The sequence below is a fragment of the Scyliorhinus canicula genome, chromosome 5 (genome assembly GCF_902713615.1).
Source record: "Scyliorhinus canicula chromosome 5, sScyCan1.1, whole genome shotgun sequence".
Taxonomy (NCBI): Eukaryota; Metazoa; Chordata; class Chondrichthyes; order Carcharhiniformes; family Scyliorhinidae; genus Scyliorhinus; species Scyliorhinus canicula.
The window spans coordinates 71,093,604-71,110,808 of NC_052150.1; the positions used below are offsets into that span (position 1 = coordinate 71,093,604).

The 17,205-nt window shown below is 48.2% G+C and overlaps 1 protein-coding gene across 1 annotated transcript in view; it reads right to left on the bottom strand.

Annotated features, from left to right (window-relative positions):
- The window catches only part of nsun2 (NOP2/Sun RNA methyltransferase 2), a 76,647-nt gene that overhangs the window by 18,814 nt on the left and 40,628 nt on the right, over positions 1 to 17,205 (bottom strand). Inside the window, exons 9-11 of the mRNA XM_038797194.1 lie at positions 1,899 to 2,029; positions 1,452 to 1,525; positions 889 to 1,019 (exon numbers count right to left, since the gene is read on the bottom strand). Of these exons, the coding sequence (XP_038653122.1) occupies positions 889 to 1,019; positions 1,452 to 1,525; positions 1,899 to 2,029 (336 nt within the window). The remainder of the gene's footprint in view (positions 1 to 888; positions 1,020 to 1,451; positions 1,526 to 1,898; positions 2,030 to 17,205) is intronic.

Here is a 17,205-nt window from a genome sequence, read left to right on the forward strand (position 1 = left end):
TCCCTCCCCAACACCACTTGCACTACAGCGGTTCAGGAAGGCAGCTCACCACCACCGTCTCAAGAACAACTAGGGATGGGACAATAAATGGTCATCTAGCCATCAACGTCCACAATCCATAAATGAATTTTTTAAAAACCTTCTCTGAACTGCTTCCAATGCACTTCATTGTTCCTTAAATATGGAGGCCGATACTGTACACAGTACTCCAGATACGGTGTCACCAATGTGCTGTAGAATTACCCTCTCAATAAACAATAACATCGGATTAGCTTTCCTAATTACTTGCTGTACCTGCATGCTAAGCCTTTGCGATTCATGCACCACACCCAGTTCCCTCACCATCTCAAGAGTTCTGCAATCTCTCACCATTTAGATAATGTTAATTTTCCTGCCAAAATGGACAATTTCACACTTTCCCACAGAATACTCCAACTGCCAATCTTTGCCCACTCACTTAACCTATCTATATTCCTTGTAGCCTTCTTACATCTTCTTCACGTCTTACTTGCCTACCTATTTTGTGTCATCAATTTTTTAAAAATTAAATTTAGAGTAACTAATTCCTTTTTTTCCAATTAAGGAGCAGTTTAACTTGGCCAAACCACCTACCCTGCACATTTTTGGTTGCGGGGGCAAAACCCACGCGAACACGAGGAGAATGTGCAAACTCCACACGGATAGTGACCCAGAGCCGGGATCGAACTTGGGACCTCGGCGTCATGAGACAACAGTGATTTTGTGTCATCAATTAAATAACAGACTCAAAATATGAACTAGTGATCCTATTACTAGGCTCCACAATTTAAATTAGTTATAACTTCATCTTCAAGTTTAAACATTTAATACATCATATTAGTAATATCACAAGAACCAAAGACTACTAACCATCTCTCCAGATTCATTACTTTGAGCTTTTCCGGGTCTTTGATTGGAAACATTGTAGGGCGGATCTGGGTGTGCTTGTTCTCTGGTACATCTGACCATTCAGCATACCAATGGCCTTCTCTCGTCATTATCTGGTATACGGTAAAATAAATATTACGATCAAAGAGAAAACCAACCAATTCAATTGTGCACCAGTACAACGTTAAAAATTATAATTTAAATCTAGTCTTCATATCTTCACATCTCATCTTTTCACCCCCATCATGTTACTGTGAGTTTAGTTCAGCAAACGCCGTACGGCACGAGGAGAAAAGAGAGGAAGAGAAGACAGGACATGTAGAAAAGTCAGCCAAAACTGGAATTCAAATCGAGCCCTTTCTTTGAGGTGCAAAGTTGCAAGATGCCACATTTCTAGTTTTGACTGAACTCAGCTTCAATTGAACATTGAAAGATTTAAATTGATGACTTCAATGTCCCGGCAGTCAAGAACAAAGACGTGATGTTTTAGAGAGTCTTGAGCAGGGGAAAGGAGGACAAAATGAGTTTTAGCTCAAATGAGTTACCTTCCATGATGTTAAGCCAGGCATCCGCTTCAACCCTGGCAGTTCTGATGAGACGTCAATTAATTCAAGAGCTCCTACAACAAATTAGCATTTTGTCAACTAATCTATAATGCAAAGTTTTACATCACCCACACTTCAAATGTTAAATTAATTTTAATACTCCATTCTTCTTATCCCCTAACTCAACAATGAAAAGCGCCAGTATTTCCTAACTCAAGATAAAGTGAAAGTTAACCTCAAATATATCTTCAGTACTTCGAGGAATAGAACATTTTCCCACGTAGCTATCCTTTAAAAGCATTCCACTTCGTTTACATTGATTTTAATACGGAGCTCCAATGTTAATATTTTAGGTTACATGCATTTAAAAAAGGACCATTCCACAATATTATTTCTGAATCTATTTTAAACAAATTTGCACACAATGTAAATATTGGACATGCTCACCTTCACTCTTGTCAAGGATAGTTGCAATTACTGCTTCATTTTCAATGGGGTTCAGTGAACAGGTCGAATAAACCATTCTGCCTCCAACTGCTAACTGTTCCACACCACGGATTGCAATTCTTTGCTGCAAACTTGGATACGGAAGTTAAAATGAGACAAAATATTGCTCTACGAGTTCTCAAGTAAATCAGAACTTAAAAACGTAAATATATAAAATGACAATGGTGTGCGCTTGTTTTGACAACACTGATTCTCATAATGCAAGCCACATGTTGCAAGAAAAAAAAAATCAGAATTCCAAACCAGAAGTTGACTGTCTGGACACAAGGCAATCTTAAAGCAACAGTCTTCCGCAACAACCTCAATGATTTAAAAGAAATAACAAAGATGCACTTTCCAACTGCCGTACACAAACTGATTATGACTGCACCAGAAGTGCTTCTGCACATCATGTACTGAGTCTTGTATGAACCCAGTTGCAATAAAGGGATTTTGAACTATTGGGCAATGGTATGTTCTTAATCAAGACATAAAACCCACTCTATACTGACAATGGTGTGCTGCAGAGGAAGGCCTCATGGGCCTGCTCTTGTAGACCCAAATGGTATACAGACAGGGGTGAGTTGCCCTGGAAGTTCGCAACACGTCGCACCATAATCCTTGTGCTTGCCCCATCCCCAGTTCTTCCTCCCACTTGGCCTTAATCCTTTCCATAGACTCTCTGTCCTCCATAATCCTACCATAAATCGCTGAGACAAACCCACTCTCCAACCTCCAACTGCACCTCCAGCAGTGAGGAGGACAGTGCCATTGGAAAACCCTTTCTTGCAAAATACCTAAAGCGCTCGCGCGCTGCAGTCCATATTTGATTCCCAACTCCTCCAAACTGGTGAATCTCCCATCCAGATACAAATCCACTTGGGCCTCATGGACCCCAAGAAGTCCTCCCGTGGTATCAGGTCAAACATGCGCAAGGAAATGTCTGTCTGACTTGCCTGAAACAGCAGCAGCGAAAAGCAGGCAGACAGATATGGGTGGAGTCAAGAGTACTAGAAAGGAGATAAATTGAAGCCCAGGATTGGGGCCTGGTACTTCCTGATGCAACAGCAGTGTTTGTGGTGCCCTCGTGGAATGGGCGGGGGGGTCAAAGGAAAGCCATGAAGTGATCAGCTGGTGAGTATTGCTACTGTGTTTCCCTTTCTCCAAAGTTAGGAACGGTGTCTAAATCGCAGAAAGGAACAGAATAGCTGGCGAGTGTAATTATTTTATTTTGAAATAAAGTAGATTATTAGTGTTAGTACGGTTTATTATCTAATATATAGAGTAGAATAATGGGAGGGTTGCTACAACCTCAAGGGTGCCCATCCTTGCAATGTGAGAACTCCAGTACTCTTTCCATGTCCTGGTTACCACTTCGTGCATCAAGTGTAATCACTTGCAATTGCTTTAATTCTGGGTTTCATAGCTTGAGCAGCAATTGGTTTTACTGTAGTGCATTCAGGAAGATGAGAGTTTTGTGGATAGCACATTTTTGGAGGTAGTTACCTTACAGCTTAGCACCGAGGGGAGGGGGGGCGGAAAGGGTGAACCAGCATCTGTGGCCCACGTTAATACCAATGACATATGCAGAAAAGGGGATATGGTCTTTTAGTCATAGTTTTGGAATGTAGGTAGTAAATTAGCAAGCAGAATCTCAAAGTAGTTATCTCCAGATTACTCGCAATACCACATACAAGCGAGTATAGAAATAGGTAGATAAAGTAGATGAATACATGGCTGGAAAGGTGGTGGGGGACATTTATGGGACATGGTAACACACTTTGGGGATGATGGGACCTGTACAGGCTGGATAGGTGACATCCAAACAGAGCCAGAGCCACATTCCTCGAGGGGAAATTTGCTTGCGCTGCTGGGGCGTGTTTAAACTGGCAGGGGTGTGGAAACCAAGAAGTAATATCAGAGAGGATGACCAAGGTGCACAAAATATTGAGAAAGTTAATAAGTGGGTTCAGAGTAAGGGAGAAAGTAATATATTCAAATTCAGGGTTACCGTTCACTTATGTCAATGCACAGTATGGTAATAAGATTGGTGAGTTACAGGCACATATTGCCATTTGGAAATACAATGTTGTGGCTTTAATAAAAACCTGACTCATAGAAGGGCAAGACTGGGGATTATCTATTTGCATCAGGAAAGGCCAAAAGACTCAGAGCAGAAGTAGGCCATTCGGCCCATTGAGTCTGCTCTGCCATTCAATGAGATCGTGACTAATCTGATGATACTCAACTCCATTTTCCCACCTTATCCCCAGAGCCCTTGATTTCCATACGATTAAAAATCTGTTTATCTCAACCTTCAACAGACTTAACCTAGGCCTCTACAGCCTCCTGTAGTATAGAATTCCACATATTCACTACCTCAGAAGAAACTTTTCCTCATCTCTGTTTTAAGTGGGTGACCCCTTACTTGGAGATTATGCCTGCTGGTCCAAGACTCTCAAACAAGGGGGAAAAAAACCTCTTACCATCTATTCTGCCAAGCCCTTGAGAATCCTATATGTCTCAAAAAGTTCACCTCTCATTCTTCCAAACTCAAATGAATACAGGCCCAACCTACTCAACCTCTCTTCAGAAAATTCCTCCCTATCTAGGGTCAACCTTATGCAGAGGTTCCCAACCGGTGAGCCGTGAAGGCTCCGCGAGTGTGCCACAAAGTAAGATTCAATATGATTAAATATTATTGTAAATAAACTAAATCTAATCTTAGTATTTGGCTCAATGGTCAGCATCCCCATGCCCTGATGAACCTCAGGCCTCCCAAACATGCGCAGGCAGGGAATGGACCGCACATGTGCGGTTCAGATCTTTCAACATTGGTCAGGCCTATGCGCATGGGTCTAACAATGTAAAACAAAAACTGTGCAAGCGTGGCCCTTTCCCAGCTGGCAGATGCACAGTTCGGATTACCAACATAAACATTCCAAACCGTGCACGCGCAGCCCATTCCTCGCATGTGCAGGGAATCCAAGTTCTTTGGGAATTGGAGCTGCCGACCACAGAGTTGAAGACAAAGGCCTCGTGCGTCTGCACAAAAAGCAAAAACGCAAAACAGATGCAAAAGCCTGGAAGGAGCAAGGGAAAGGTTGTAAACAAAAAACTGGAGAGAAGAAAAAACAAAGTTCCCAGTAAGGGAAGAAGAGAAAGGTTAAGCGGCATGAACCAACAAAGGAAAGGAGAAACAGGCTCCAATATTGTATTTGACATGCAAATAGTGATAAGGCTTTCATTGTAAACCTAAGAAACTAATAAAAATTGTATTGACTGGTGACTTGACGTCTTTGTTTTTTTAAAAAGGGAGATTTTAGAGATAAAAGGTTTTTTTAGCGAGGTGGCAGTTTGGAGAAAATAGGTGTGCCTCAAAATCCTTTTAAGAATATAAAAGATGCACCATGACGTAAAGAAGGTTGGGAACCAATGACCGACTGAACCTTCTCTGCCTCCAATGCCAGGATATCTTTCCTTAGATAAGTGGACCAAAACTATTCACAGTATTCCAGGCGTGGTCTTCCTAGTGCTTTGTATAGATTTAGCAAGTTCTTTCTTTTTATATTCAAATCCTTTGAAAATAAAGGCCAACATTCCATTTGCTTTCCCAATTACCTGCTGAAATTGCACGGTAGATTTTTGTGTTTTATGCACAAGGAAATCCCTCTGTGCTGCAGCTTTCTGCATTTAAACAATATTCTGCACTTTATTCTTCCTACCACAGTGCGTTAACTTCACATTTTCCTACATCATATTCCATCTGCCAAGTCTTCTCCCAGTCACTTTAGCCTGTCTATATCTCTCTGTAGACTCTTGTGCCATCTCACTTGCCTTCCTACCTATTCTTATGCCAACTTGACAAAAACACATTCACTTCCCTCTTCCAAGTCAATATTATTGCACACAATTGTGGCCCCTGCACTGATCCCCGTGGCACTCCACGAGCTACAGGTTGTCTTCCTGAAAATGCCCCTCTTATTGCAGCTGTCTTCTATTAGTTACCCAATTCTCTATCCATACTAATATACTACCCCAACACCATGGGCTCTAAGTATTATCTATCACTTCCTTGGTTAATCATGGTTGATTTATCGCCTTCACAGAATCCTTCTTCCTCACTGGAATCTATTTATCTTTGTTGAGTCATGAATTATTTTCAGAAACATCTACCATTGCTGATCAACCATCTATCTGAAAAGTTCCTGTCCCAGCCCACTCCAGTCAACTCTGCCCTCATTCCTTTGTAATTACCCTTATTTAATTTGAGCAGTGTTTCTGACCCAAATTTCACACTCAAACGGAATGCTAAATGTTACTGTATTATGGTCACAGTTTCCATGGGGATCTTTTACTCAGATTTTTTTATTAAACCTGCCTCATTAGACATTAGATCCAGAATAGCCTGATCCTTGGTTGGATCCACAACATATTGTTCTCGAAAACGTCCCAAATACACTCAACAAATTCTTCTCATGGCTACCTTTGCCAAATTGATTTGCACAATCTACATGATTAATGTACTACCTTTTTTTACACTGGCTCATTATCTCTGGAATTATTCACCATCCTGCAGTAGTTATTGTTTGGGCACCTATGGATTACTCCCACCAGTGTCTTCTACCTCTTGTTATTTCATACCTCCACCCATAAAGATTCTACATCTTCTAACCCACGATCGTACTTATTCCATCTCGCGCTAATAAAACAACCCCACCACCCTTCCCTTGCTGCCTGTCCTTACGAAAAGCCACACACCCTTGAATATATAGCTCCCAGCTTTGATCTGCTCGTAACCACGTCTCTGTAATGGTTGTAAGATCATAACCATTAATCTCAAATTGTGTCGCTGGTTAATTTATTTTGTGCTGAATACTACGTGCAGTTAAATAAACGAGCCATTGATGTTTTCCTTTTCATCATTATTTCCTCCTTTGACCCTTTCTGTCAGACTCTTGGCTATCTTTACCTAAATAGCTGCCTTCCAATGCTGCCATACCCTTTTGCTTTGTAAGCCTACACATCCCCTCTCCAAACCACCCCTCCTTATTTAAAAAATAGGAAAGGTGTTCCCTGGTGCTGGCATTGATTAAGGAAAAATATTGCTGGAAAGAGAGAGGGGTGTCCCAGAGGGGTCACGGTCAGAATGTATTTGGTGATAACTAAAGAACAACAAAAAGGTGCATTACACTGATGGGTGGACTTCCGGTGACAGCAGGCGGGAGGCAGCCGCACATTGGAGGGCTCTCGCTCGGGAACGGCATTTTCGGGGCTAACGCCCGGTCCTACGGGTAACAGAGGCAGCAAAAGCAGGGAGAAGGCACAGTGAAGGAAGATGTTGAGAACAAGTAAAAAAACGGCTGTGAAAAAAGCAGCTGAAAGTCCGTCGGGGAGTGGAAAGGTCACCGCGGGGACGACAAGAGAAATGGAGCCTGGGACACCAGGGGTGGCCGCATTGCCCACGGCTGAAGAAATGACTACGGTGATGGTCGCGGAACTCGAAAGGCAGTTCACAAAACACATGGAGGCGATGAGGAAGAAGATGGGGGCAGTATTGAAAGTGCTGGTGGAGGAGGCGATTGCCCCGGTGAGGGCGGCGGTATTGAGCGCAGTGGCGGAGGTGCGGGAGCAAGGCGAGGCGCTGAAGGAAGTGAAAGAGACATTATTGCAGCACAGCGATCAACTTACCTCGATGGGGAAGGAGATGCGGAAAGTGATAGAGATCAACGAGGGCCTGTGAGCCAAAATGGACGACTTGGAAAACAGATCCAGGCAACAGAATCTGAGGATTGTGAGTCTTCCTGAAGGAGTGGAAGGCCCGATGCCGACTGAGTATTTTGGCACGATGTTGGCGAAGCTATTGGGTGAGGGTGATGGTCCCTCCCGATATGAAAAGTATCGGGCTCATCGGTCGTGGAGGCCTGTACCAAAAGAGAGTGAGCCGCCAAGAGTAGTGACTCTGTATTTTCGTAGGTACAGTGTGAAGGAGAAGGTCCTCTGCTGGGCAAAGCAGAAGCGGGTGGTGCAGTGGACTGGAGCTGGCATACGCATATATCAGGACTTTACGATGTAGCTGGCGAAGAGGCGGGCTGCCTTCAGCCGGGTGAAGAAGGCACTGTACATCAGTACGCTGCAGTGCGGCATTGTATACCAAGCTAAGTTGAAGGCAGAAGGACTGTGGCTGAATTGAGAAGTGGTCATGTACCGATGTAGCCTCATATAGCTGTATTTTTTCACTGCAGCAGGTGTATGTGCTAAATGAGCCAATTTTGTATATATTTGGACAAGGGAAGAGAGGTGACTTTCACTTGCAATGATGGTTCTTTGGTGCATGGGTGTGTATGCGGGGCTTGTGTGCTAAAGGGGATTTCTTGGTTTTCTTGGGGCTGGGCAAGGGGGAAAAAGAGACCCGGGTGGGGGCCTCCACGCTGCCGGTTTGAGCCGGCCAGTGAACGGGAGTGAGGTGGGGGGAGGGGCTGTGGCCATCGGAGTCTGGCAAAATAGGTCCCGATGAGTTTAGCTGGGGTGAAAAGATTGGGGGGGGGGGGGGGGGGGGGAAGAAAGGACCAGAGGTTGTTGGGGGGGGGGGGGGGGGGGGATTTTTGTAAGAGGAAGTGGAGGGGAGGAGCCGGGGGCGGGGGGGGGGGGGGGGGGGGGGGGGGGGGGGGGGGAGGAGCCGGGGGCTTGCAATGCATAGGTGTCATCTACGGTACTCTTTCGGGGATTGGATGGCATTGAAGGTTAGGGGGAGGGGGGTGGGACTCTATAGGTTAATGGCGACCATAGGCAATTCCTAATTCCTTTCGCTTTTATTTCTCCTTTGTTTGTCCCACCATGGGAGGGTTTGTTCTATTTGATGCTTATATTGTCAGGTGGGTCGTTGCTTGGGGTGGTGGGAGGATGGGATCGTTGTTGTTGTTGTTAAGGAAATTGACTTTGTATTTGTTACCATTTACTGCTTGCGGGTGGGGGTGTAAATTCTGGAGAAAATGTGAAAATGGAGAATAAAATATTTTACAAAAAATATTACATTGATGGGTGTAGTTTCCACGCCACCAGTGCTCTTCAAAGTCAGGGGTGCGACCCGCGGATGGGTCGTGTGCATGTGCCGGGTGGGTCACGGAGCAGTCCGTCGTGGCGCTCCAGATTGTGCAAATTCGCGCGGAACAGCAGGCTTTTAACTATGCCGGCTGCCAGCGGCCTTCTTACCTATATGAAAAAAATGCGGCTGCACTGCGTGTGCGTGCCCATCCATCGGTGCGCAAAGCTCTGCGCATGCGCACTGATGGACGGGCACGCATGCGCAGTGTGGCCGCAACTTTTTTATATGGTTAAAAAGGCCGCTCGCAGCGGCATAGTTAAAAGCCGGCTGCTGCTCGCTCTGCCCAGTTCAGAAGTTTCCGCCCGGCGACTAGCACCATCGGACCCACCCGCCATGGCCTCCACCTCAGAAATCGCCTGTATCTACAGTGGGCTCATCCTGCACGGCAACGTGGTCACTGTCACCGAAGACAAACTCAATGCCCTGATTAAAACAGCTGGTGTGACCATTGAGCCGTTCTGGTCTAGTCTGTTTGCCAAGGCATTGGCGAATATTGACATTAATAGCCTGATCTGCAACTTTGGTGCTGGTAGCAGTGCCCCAGCTGCTGTAGCAGTTGTTTCCACCACTGCCCCTGTTGCTGCTGAAGAGAAAAAGGAATAGAAGAAACAGGAAGGATCTGAAGAGTCTGACGATGACATGGGCTTTGGTCTCTTTGATTAAAACGTGCCGTGCAACAACATTGGTACAATTTACAAAACATAAATAAAAACTGAATATAAAAACCGGCTGCTGCGGCTGAAGGCCGCGAACTTGCGCAATTGGAGATGCAGAAGATTTTTTTAAAAACTTCTATGTAATCTACCTGCCTGAAGGGAGGCAGAGAGCAGGTCACGGCCCCCGAACATCGCCATCACATGCATTCGATTCCTACATTTTGTCAGCAGCAAATAAGGCAAGAGAAAATGGTGGGTTGCGAAGATCGGCCGGCGTGGGTCCCAAAGGTTGGTCAGTTGGTAAAAATGGGTCGCCAGAAAAAAGTTTGAAAAACACTGACCCAATAGGAAAGATGCAGTGGATCAAACTTGCAAGCAAATTACAGAGGGGTTGTATGAATTATAGAGTAGCTATAATGGAATACAGACTGGGATAATATAGGTAGTGTGTCTCAAAACCGGCAACCTCAGGACACAGTCCATGCCAGGTTTCTGAAAAAGAATTAAATCAAAATTCAATGAATAGGGGATACACAAAATCAAGAGAATGTGAATACATATTGAAGTGTTTTCCATTCATCAGTTTCAAGCATTTCAAAGACATTTTGATGCCAAGGAGCTTCAGCTGTCTTTTTTATTGATGCTAACATAGCAGGATCTGACATATTGTGCTATTTTCAGTTGAGTCTCATTTTTAGTCCACGTGATGAATTCTCAACTCTTCTGCTTGGTTTTAACTTCTGTTAGTTTTTTCTTCAACAGCACTGCTGCCTTTATCCTCACTAAAAATATACTCCCAGGTAGAATACATAGCTAAGAAGAAGTGACAAAGATAACAGATGAGGGAAAGGCATGGACTTCAGTAAAACCTTTGACAAGGTACCTCATGGTAGACTGGTATAAAAGGTGAAGTCGCATGGGATCAGAGGAGAGTTGGCAAGTTGGATACAGAACTGGCTTGGGCACAGAAGAAATAGAGTAGCTGTAGAAGGGTACTTTTCTGAACAGAAGGCTGTGACTAGCAGCATTCCACAGGGATCAGTTCTCGGGCCTTTGTTGTTCGTGGTGTATATAAATGATTTGGAAGAAAATGTAGCTGGTCTGATTAGTAAGTTTGCAGACGACACAAAAATTGGTGAAGTTGCGGATCGTGAAGAGGATTGTCAGAAGCAGGTTTTAAACCGTTTGGAGTCTTGGGCCGAGAAATGGCAGATGGAGTTTAATCCGGACAAGTGTGAAGTAATGCACTTTGGAAGGTCCAATGCATGTAGGAATTACGCAACAAATGGTAGAACTCTTGCGAGTACTAACACACAGAGAGATCTGAGAGTGCATGTCCACCGGTCACGGAAAGTGGCAACGTATGTGGATAAGGTGGTCAAGAAGGCATACGGCATGCTGGCCTTCATCGGTCAGGGCACCGAATATAAAAATTGGCAAGTCATGTTGCAGCAAAACAGGACCTTAGTTCGGCCTCATTTGCAATGGTGTGTACAATTCTGGACGTCACATTACCAGAAGGATGTGGATGCTTTGGAGAGGGTACAGAAGCAGTTTACTAGTATGTTGCCTGGGATGGAGAGCATTAGCTATGAGGAGAGGTTAGATAAACTCGGTCTCTTTTCACTGGAACGATGGAGGTTGAGGGGCGACCTGATAGAGGTTTATAAGATTATGAGTGGCATGGATAGAGTGGATAGTCAAATACTCTTTCCTGGGGTAGGAGAGTCAAGTACTAGGGGACATAGGTTTAAAGTGGACAGGGAAAAGTTTAGAACAGATGTGCGAGGCAAGTTTTTTTTTAAACAGAGGGTGGTAAATATATGGAACGCGCTGCCTTGGGATGTGGTGGGAGCAGGTACGATAGCGGCATTTAAGGGACATCTAGACAAATATATGAATAGGTTGGGAATGGAAGGATATGGACTTCATGTGCAAACGGTTTTAGTTTAGGCAGGTTCCATGGTCGGAACAGGCTTGGAGAGCCGAAGGGCCTGTTCCTGGGCTGTATTGTTTTTTGTTCTTGGACTTCATTCAACTGCAAATAATTTTCATCAACTATCTCAGCCATTTCTAGGAAAAGTCAGACAGGCTGTGCTGGATTTAAAGTTTAGGTGTGCTGGTGAAGCTGCCAGAGAGCTAAACTAAGCCACCAAGAGTTATGGGAAATTAAGGCACATGAACTAGATAACTACTTAGCACACCAATATACCAGTGCAGTAACTCCCTGAACAAGCTTTTTTCGCTCTATTAATAGGGAGTTAAAATTCTTCCATGGTCCACTTTAAGAGAAAAAGTAAATTTTTTGGATATCGGCAGTTGTGCGGATAGCTACATTTGTGGTTTTGTACTGTTATACTGCAGGGCAGCAAGAGCAAGAGTTTCTACAGTGTGTTCAGGAAGATGTACTATGGCAGTACACATCCAGCCCAACACAAAAGGAGGGCCCTGGTTCTTGGGAATGAGGCGGGCTAAGTAGATCAAGTGTTAGTAGGAGAACATTGAGGGGATAGTGATAATTGTAACATGAGGTTTAGGTTAGCTGTTCTGGTGGCGGCGATGACGTAGGAAGCCGCATATTTGGGAGCTCCCGATTCAAACGGACTTTTTGGCTCTTTTTAGACCCCAAAACGGAATTTTTTCGACGTCTCCCGGTGGGAGAAGTTGTGCTGATCGACTTTCTCCGCATTTCATGACTCGAACTCGGAGTGGAAAGGGGGGAAAAACGGCAGCAGCTCCCCAGAAAAAACGGGGGAAGGATTCCAAGATGGCGGCCGGCGGAGCACCAGAGGAGTGGAGGCTGTGGGCCCCGGAGCAGCAAGCTGCTCTCCTGCGCTGTTTTGCAGACTTTAAGGCTGAGCTCTCTGCAGGAAACAAATAAAAAGCTCTCGGAGATTCAGACGACCCAGGGTGCTGCCATCCAGGCGTTGCAGGCACAGGCCACTGGTCCTCGTGTGTAAGGTGGAGGGGCACGAGGCACTCCACAAGAAGTGGCAAGACCGCTTCGAGGAGCTTGATCACCGCATGAGGCGGAAGAATTTGAGGACCTTGGGCCTTGCGGAGGGGCTGGAGGGGTCGGATCTGACAACCTACGTGGCCACGATGCTGAACTCGTTAGTGGGGGCAGGATCCTTCCATCTGCCCCTGGAGCTGGAGGGAGCCCACAGAATACTGGCCAGGAGGCCTAAGGAGAACGAACCCCCGCGTGCAGTGCTGGTGAGGTTCCACCGGTTCAGTGATCGGGAGTGTGTGCTGCGCTGGGCCAAGAAGGTGAAGAGCAGCAATTGGGAGAATGGGATAGTATGGATCTACCAGGATTGGAGTGCGGAGGTGGCTAAGCGGTGGTCCGGGTTTAATCGGACGAAGGAGGTGCTCTATAAGAAGATAAAGTTTGGAATGTTGCAGCCTGCGCGCTTGTGGGTAACTTATTTGGATCGGCATTATTATTTTGATTCCCCGGAGGAGGCGTGGGCCTTCGTGCGGACGGAGAAGCTGGACTTGAACTAGGGGTTGGGGGGTCGGTTGTAATGCTTTATTGCTGGTTTCTGCTGTTGCTGTGTTTTTTTTTCTCTGTGCTTTGTAATTTTGATGTATTTATTGGGATGTTGTTCTGTTTTTTGTTGGGGGGCATTGTTTGGGTTTTGTATCTTGCGGGGGGCGGTTTGTTGTATTCTGTATAGGGTTGGGGGTATGGAGTGGGGCTGGTATTTAGGAGCTGCGTCAGAAGGGTGTGGTGGAGCAGTGCGAAAGCGCGGGCTTTCCTCTGGTTTCCCGCGTTGCGGGGCTGGGGGGTGGAGATGATGACCGGGGGGGGGGGGGGGGGGGGGGGGGGACATCCCCTCTCTCTCCGGGTGACCCTGTGGGACATCCCCTCTCTCTCCGGGTTGCTGCTGGAAGGGTCAGGAAGGAGCTGGTGTGGGCCGGGGGGGACAGAGGTGAGGTGTTGTCGCTGTGGGGACTGGGTCGGGCGGGGGGGTGCTGGCCTGGGGCGGGCAGTCGACGGGCTATGGCTAGTCGACGGGGGAGGGGGGGCGGGACGCCCTCTGATCCGGTTGGTCACCTGGAATGCGAGAGGATTGAATGGGCCGGTGAAGCGGTCTAGGGTACTTGCTCATCTGAGGGGGCTAAAGGCAGATGTGGCAATGCTTCAGGAGACCCACCTGAAGGTGGCGGACCAGGTCCGTCTGAGGAAGGGGTGGGTGGGGCAGGTTTTCCACTCTGGGTTGGATGTGAAGAACCGGGGAGTGGCGATTCTGGTGGGGAAAAATGTGTCGTTTGAGGCATCTGAGGTGGTGGCGGATAAGGGGGGTAGGTATGTTATGGTAAGGGGCAGGCTACAGGGAGAGAAGGTGGTACTTGCTGGTGTGTATGCCCCAAATTGGGATGATGCGGGCTTTATGAGGCGTATGCTGGGACGGGTCCCGGATCTAGAGGCGGGAGGTCTGATTATGTGGGGGGGGGGAGAGAACTTCAATACGGTGTTGGATCCTTCACTGGATCGGTCCAGTTCAACGACGGGTAGGAGGCCGGCAGCGGCCAAGGTACGGAGAGGGCTTATGGACCAGATGGGAGGGGCGGACCCATGGAGGTTTGTGAGGCCGAGGGCACGGGAGTACTCTTTCTTCTCCCATGTACATAGGGTTTATTCTCGGATAGACTTCTTCGTGGTGAGTAGGTGACTGATTCCGAGAGTGGAGGAGGCCGAATATTCGGCCATTGCAATCTCCGACCACGCTCCGCATTGGATGGAGTTGGAGATGGGGGAGGTGCGGGACCAGCACCCGTTTTGGCGGTTGGATGTGGGGTTGTTGGCGGAGGAGGAGGTGTGCAGGAGGGTCCGGGCAGTATTGAGGGGTACCTCGAGGTGAATGATACAGGGGAGGTCTGGGTGGGGATGGTCTGGGAAGCCTTGAAGGCAGTGATTCGTGGGGAGCTGATATCCATCCGGGCACACAGGGAGAGGAGCGAGAGGAGTGAGAGGGATAGACTGGTGGGGAAGATGCTGGAGGTAGATAGGAGGTACGCGGAGGCACCAGAGGAGAGATTGTTGGGGGAGAGGCGCAGCCTACAGACTAAATTTGACTTGCTGACCACTAGAAAGGCGAAGGCACATTGGAGGAAGGCACAAGGGGCAGTGTATGAACATGGTGGAAAGGCAAGTAGGATGCTGGCTCATCAGCTCCGCAAGTGGGATGCGGCTAGGGAAATTGCTGGAGTGAGAGATAAGAGTGGGAATGTGGTGCGGAAGGGGGTAGAGGTGAATGAGGTCTTCAAGCACTTTTACAGGGAACTGTACCGGTCGGAGCCAACGGTGGAGAGGAGGGGAATGGAGAGTTTTCTCGACGGGCTATCTTTCCCGAAGGTGCAGGAGGAGCAGGTGTAGGGGTTGGGGGCGCCGATTGAGCTGGATAAGGGGATCGGGCAGATGCAGTCAGGGAAGGCGCTGGGGCCGGATAGGTTCCCGGTGGAGTTTTATTAAAAAGTTTGTGGACCTAGTGGGCCCCTTGCTGGTGCGGACACTTAATGAGGCGTGGGAAGGGGGGACTTTGCCCCCGACGATGTCGCGGGCACGGATTTCTTTAATCTTAAAGAGGAACAAGGACCCCCAGCAGTGTGGTTCATACAGGCCCATATCTCTCCTTAATGTGGATGCCAAGGTGCTGGCAAAGATCCTGGCCACCAAGATAGAGGACTGTGTGCCAGGGGTTGTACAGGAGGACCAGACAGGTTTTGTGAAGGGAAGGCAGCTGAACACGAATGTGCGGAGGTTGTTGAATGTCATCATGATGGCGGCGATTGAGGGGGAGGCTGAGATAGTGATGGCGCTGGATGCGGAGAAGGCCTTCGATAGAGTGGAGTGGGGGTACTTATGGGAGGTTTGGATTTGGTGAAGGGTTTATTAAATGTGTGAGGCTGCTATGTGAGGCCCCGATGGCGTGTGGCCACGAATGGGAGGAGGTCGGAGTACTTCCGGCTTTACCGAGGGACCAGGCAGGGCTGCCCCCTGTCCCCCTTGTTGTTTGCATTGGCAATCGAGCCGTTGGCGATGGCGTTGAGGGATTCAGGGAGGTGGAGGGGTTTGGTGCGGGGTGGGGAGGAACAGAGGGTGTCGTTGTATGCCGATGACCTGTTACTGTATGTGGCGGACCGGGTGGGAGGGATGCCGGGGGTGATGGAGCTGCTAGCTGAGTTTGGGACCTTTTCAGGCTAAAAACTAAATCTCGGCAAGAGTGAGGTGTTTGTGGTGCACCCTGGGGACCAGGAGGAGGGAATTGGTAGGCTCCCGCTTAGGAGGGCAGGGGAGAGTTTTAGGTACCTGGGGGTGCAGGTGGCCAGGGACTGGGGGACTCTTCACAAGCATAATTTCACCAGGCTTGTGGATCAGATGGAGGAGGAGTTCAAGAGGTGGGACATGCTGCCATTGTCGTTGGCGGGAAGGGTGCAGTCTGTCAAAATGGCGGTGCTTCCGAGGTTCTTGTTCCTCTTTCAGTGCCTGCCCATCTTCATCCCCAGGGCCTTCTTTAGGAGGGTGACTAGCAGTATTTTGAGCTTTGTGTGGGCACATGGACTCCTAGAGTGAAGAGGGTTTTCCTGGAGCGAGGGAGGGATAGAGGCGGGCTGGCGCTGCCCAACCAAGAATCTGGGGACAGTGGAGACGGCATAGGGGGCTCGATGGAGGCTCCATTAGGTGGAAATCATCGGTTCACCCCGGGGAACTGATGGGGGATTTAGGGGGTGGCATAGGGTGGGCATCAGTAAACTGAGAGACCTGTTTATTGGCGGGAGGTTTGCGGGCCTGGGGGAACTGGAAGATAAATTTGGGCTCCCCCAAGGGAACATGTTCAGATACTTGCAGGTAAAGGCGTTTGCTAGGCGACAGGTAGAGGAATTCCCTTTGCTGTCCTCGCGGGGGGGCGATGGACAGAGTGCTTTTGGGGCTGTGGGTCGGAGAGGGGAAGGTGTCTGACATCTATAAGGTAATGCAGGAGGTGGAGGAGTCGTCAGTGGATGAGCTGAAGGCTAAATGGGAGGGGGAACTAGGGGAGCAGATAGAGTACAGGACTTGGGCGGATGCCTTGGGAGAGAGTCAACTCTTCCTCTTCATGTGTGAGGCTTAGTCTCATCCAATTCAAGGTGCTGCACTGGGCCCACATGTCGGGGACTAGGATGAGTAGGTTCTTTGGGGGGGGGGGGGGGGGGGGGGGGGGGGGGGGGGGGGGGGGGGGGGGGGGGGGGGGGGGTGAGGACAGGTGTTCGGGGAGTCCAGCGAATCATGCCCATATGTTCTGGGCATGCCCGGCACTGGAAGAATTCTGGAAGGGGGTGGCGGGGACGGTGTCGAGGGTGGTTGGATCCAGGGTCAAACCAGGGTGGGGACTCGTGAGTTTTGGAGTTGCGGCGGAGCCGGGAGTGCAGGAGGCAAAAGAGGCCGGTGTCCTGGCCTTTGCGTCCCTAGTAGCCCGGCGGAGGATCTTGATGCAGTGGAAAGATGCGAGGCCCCCAAGTG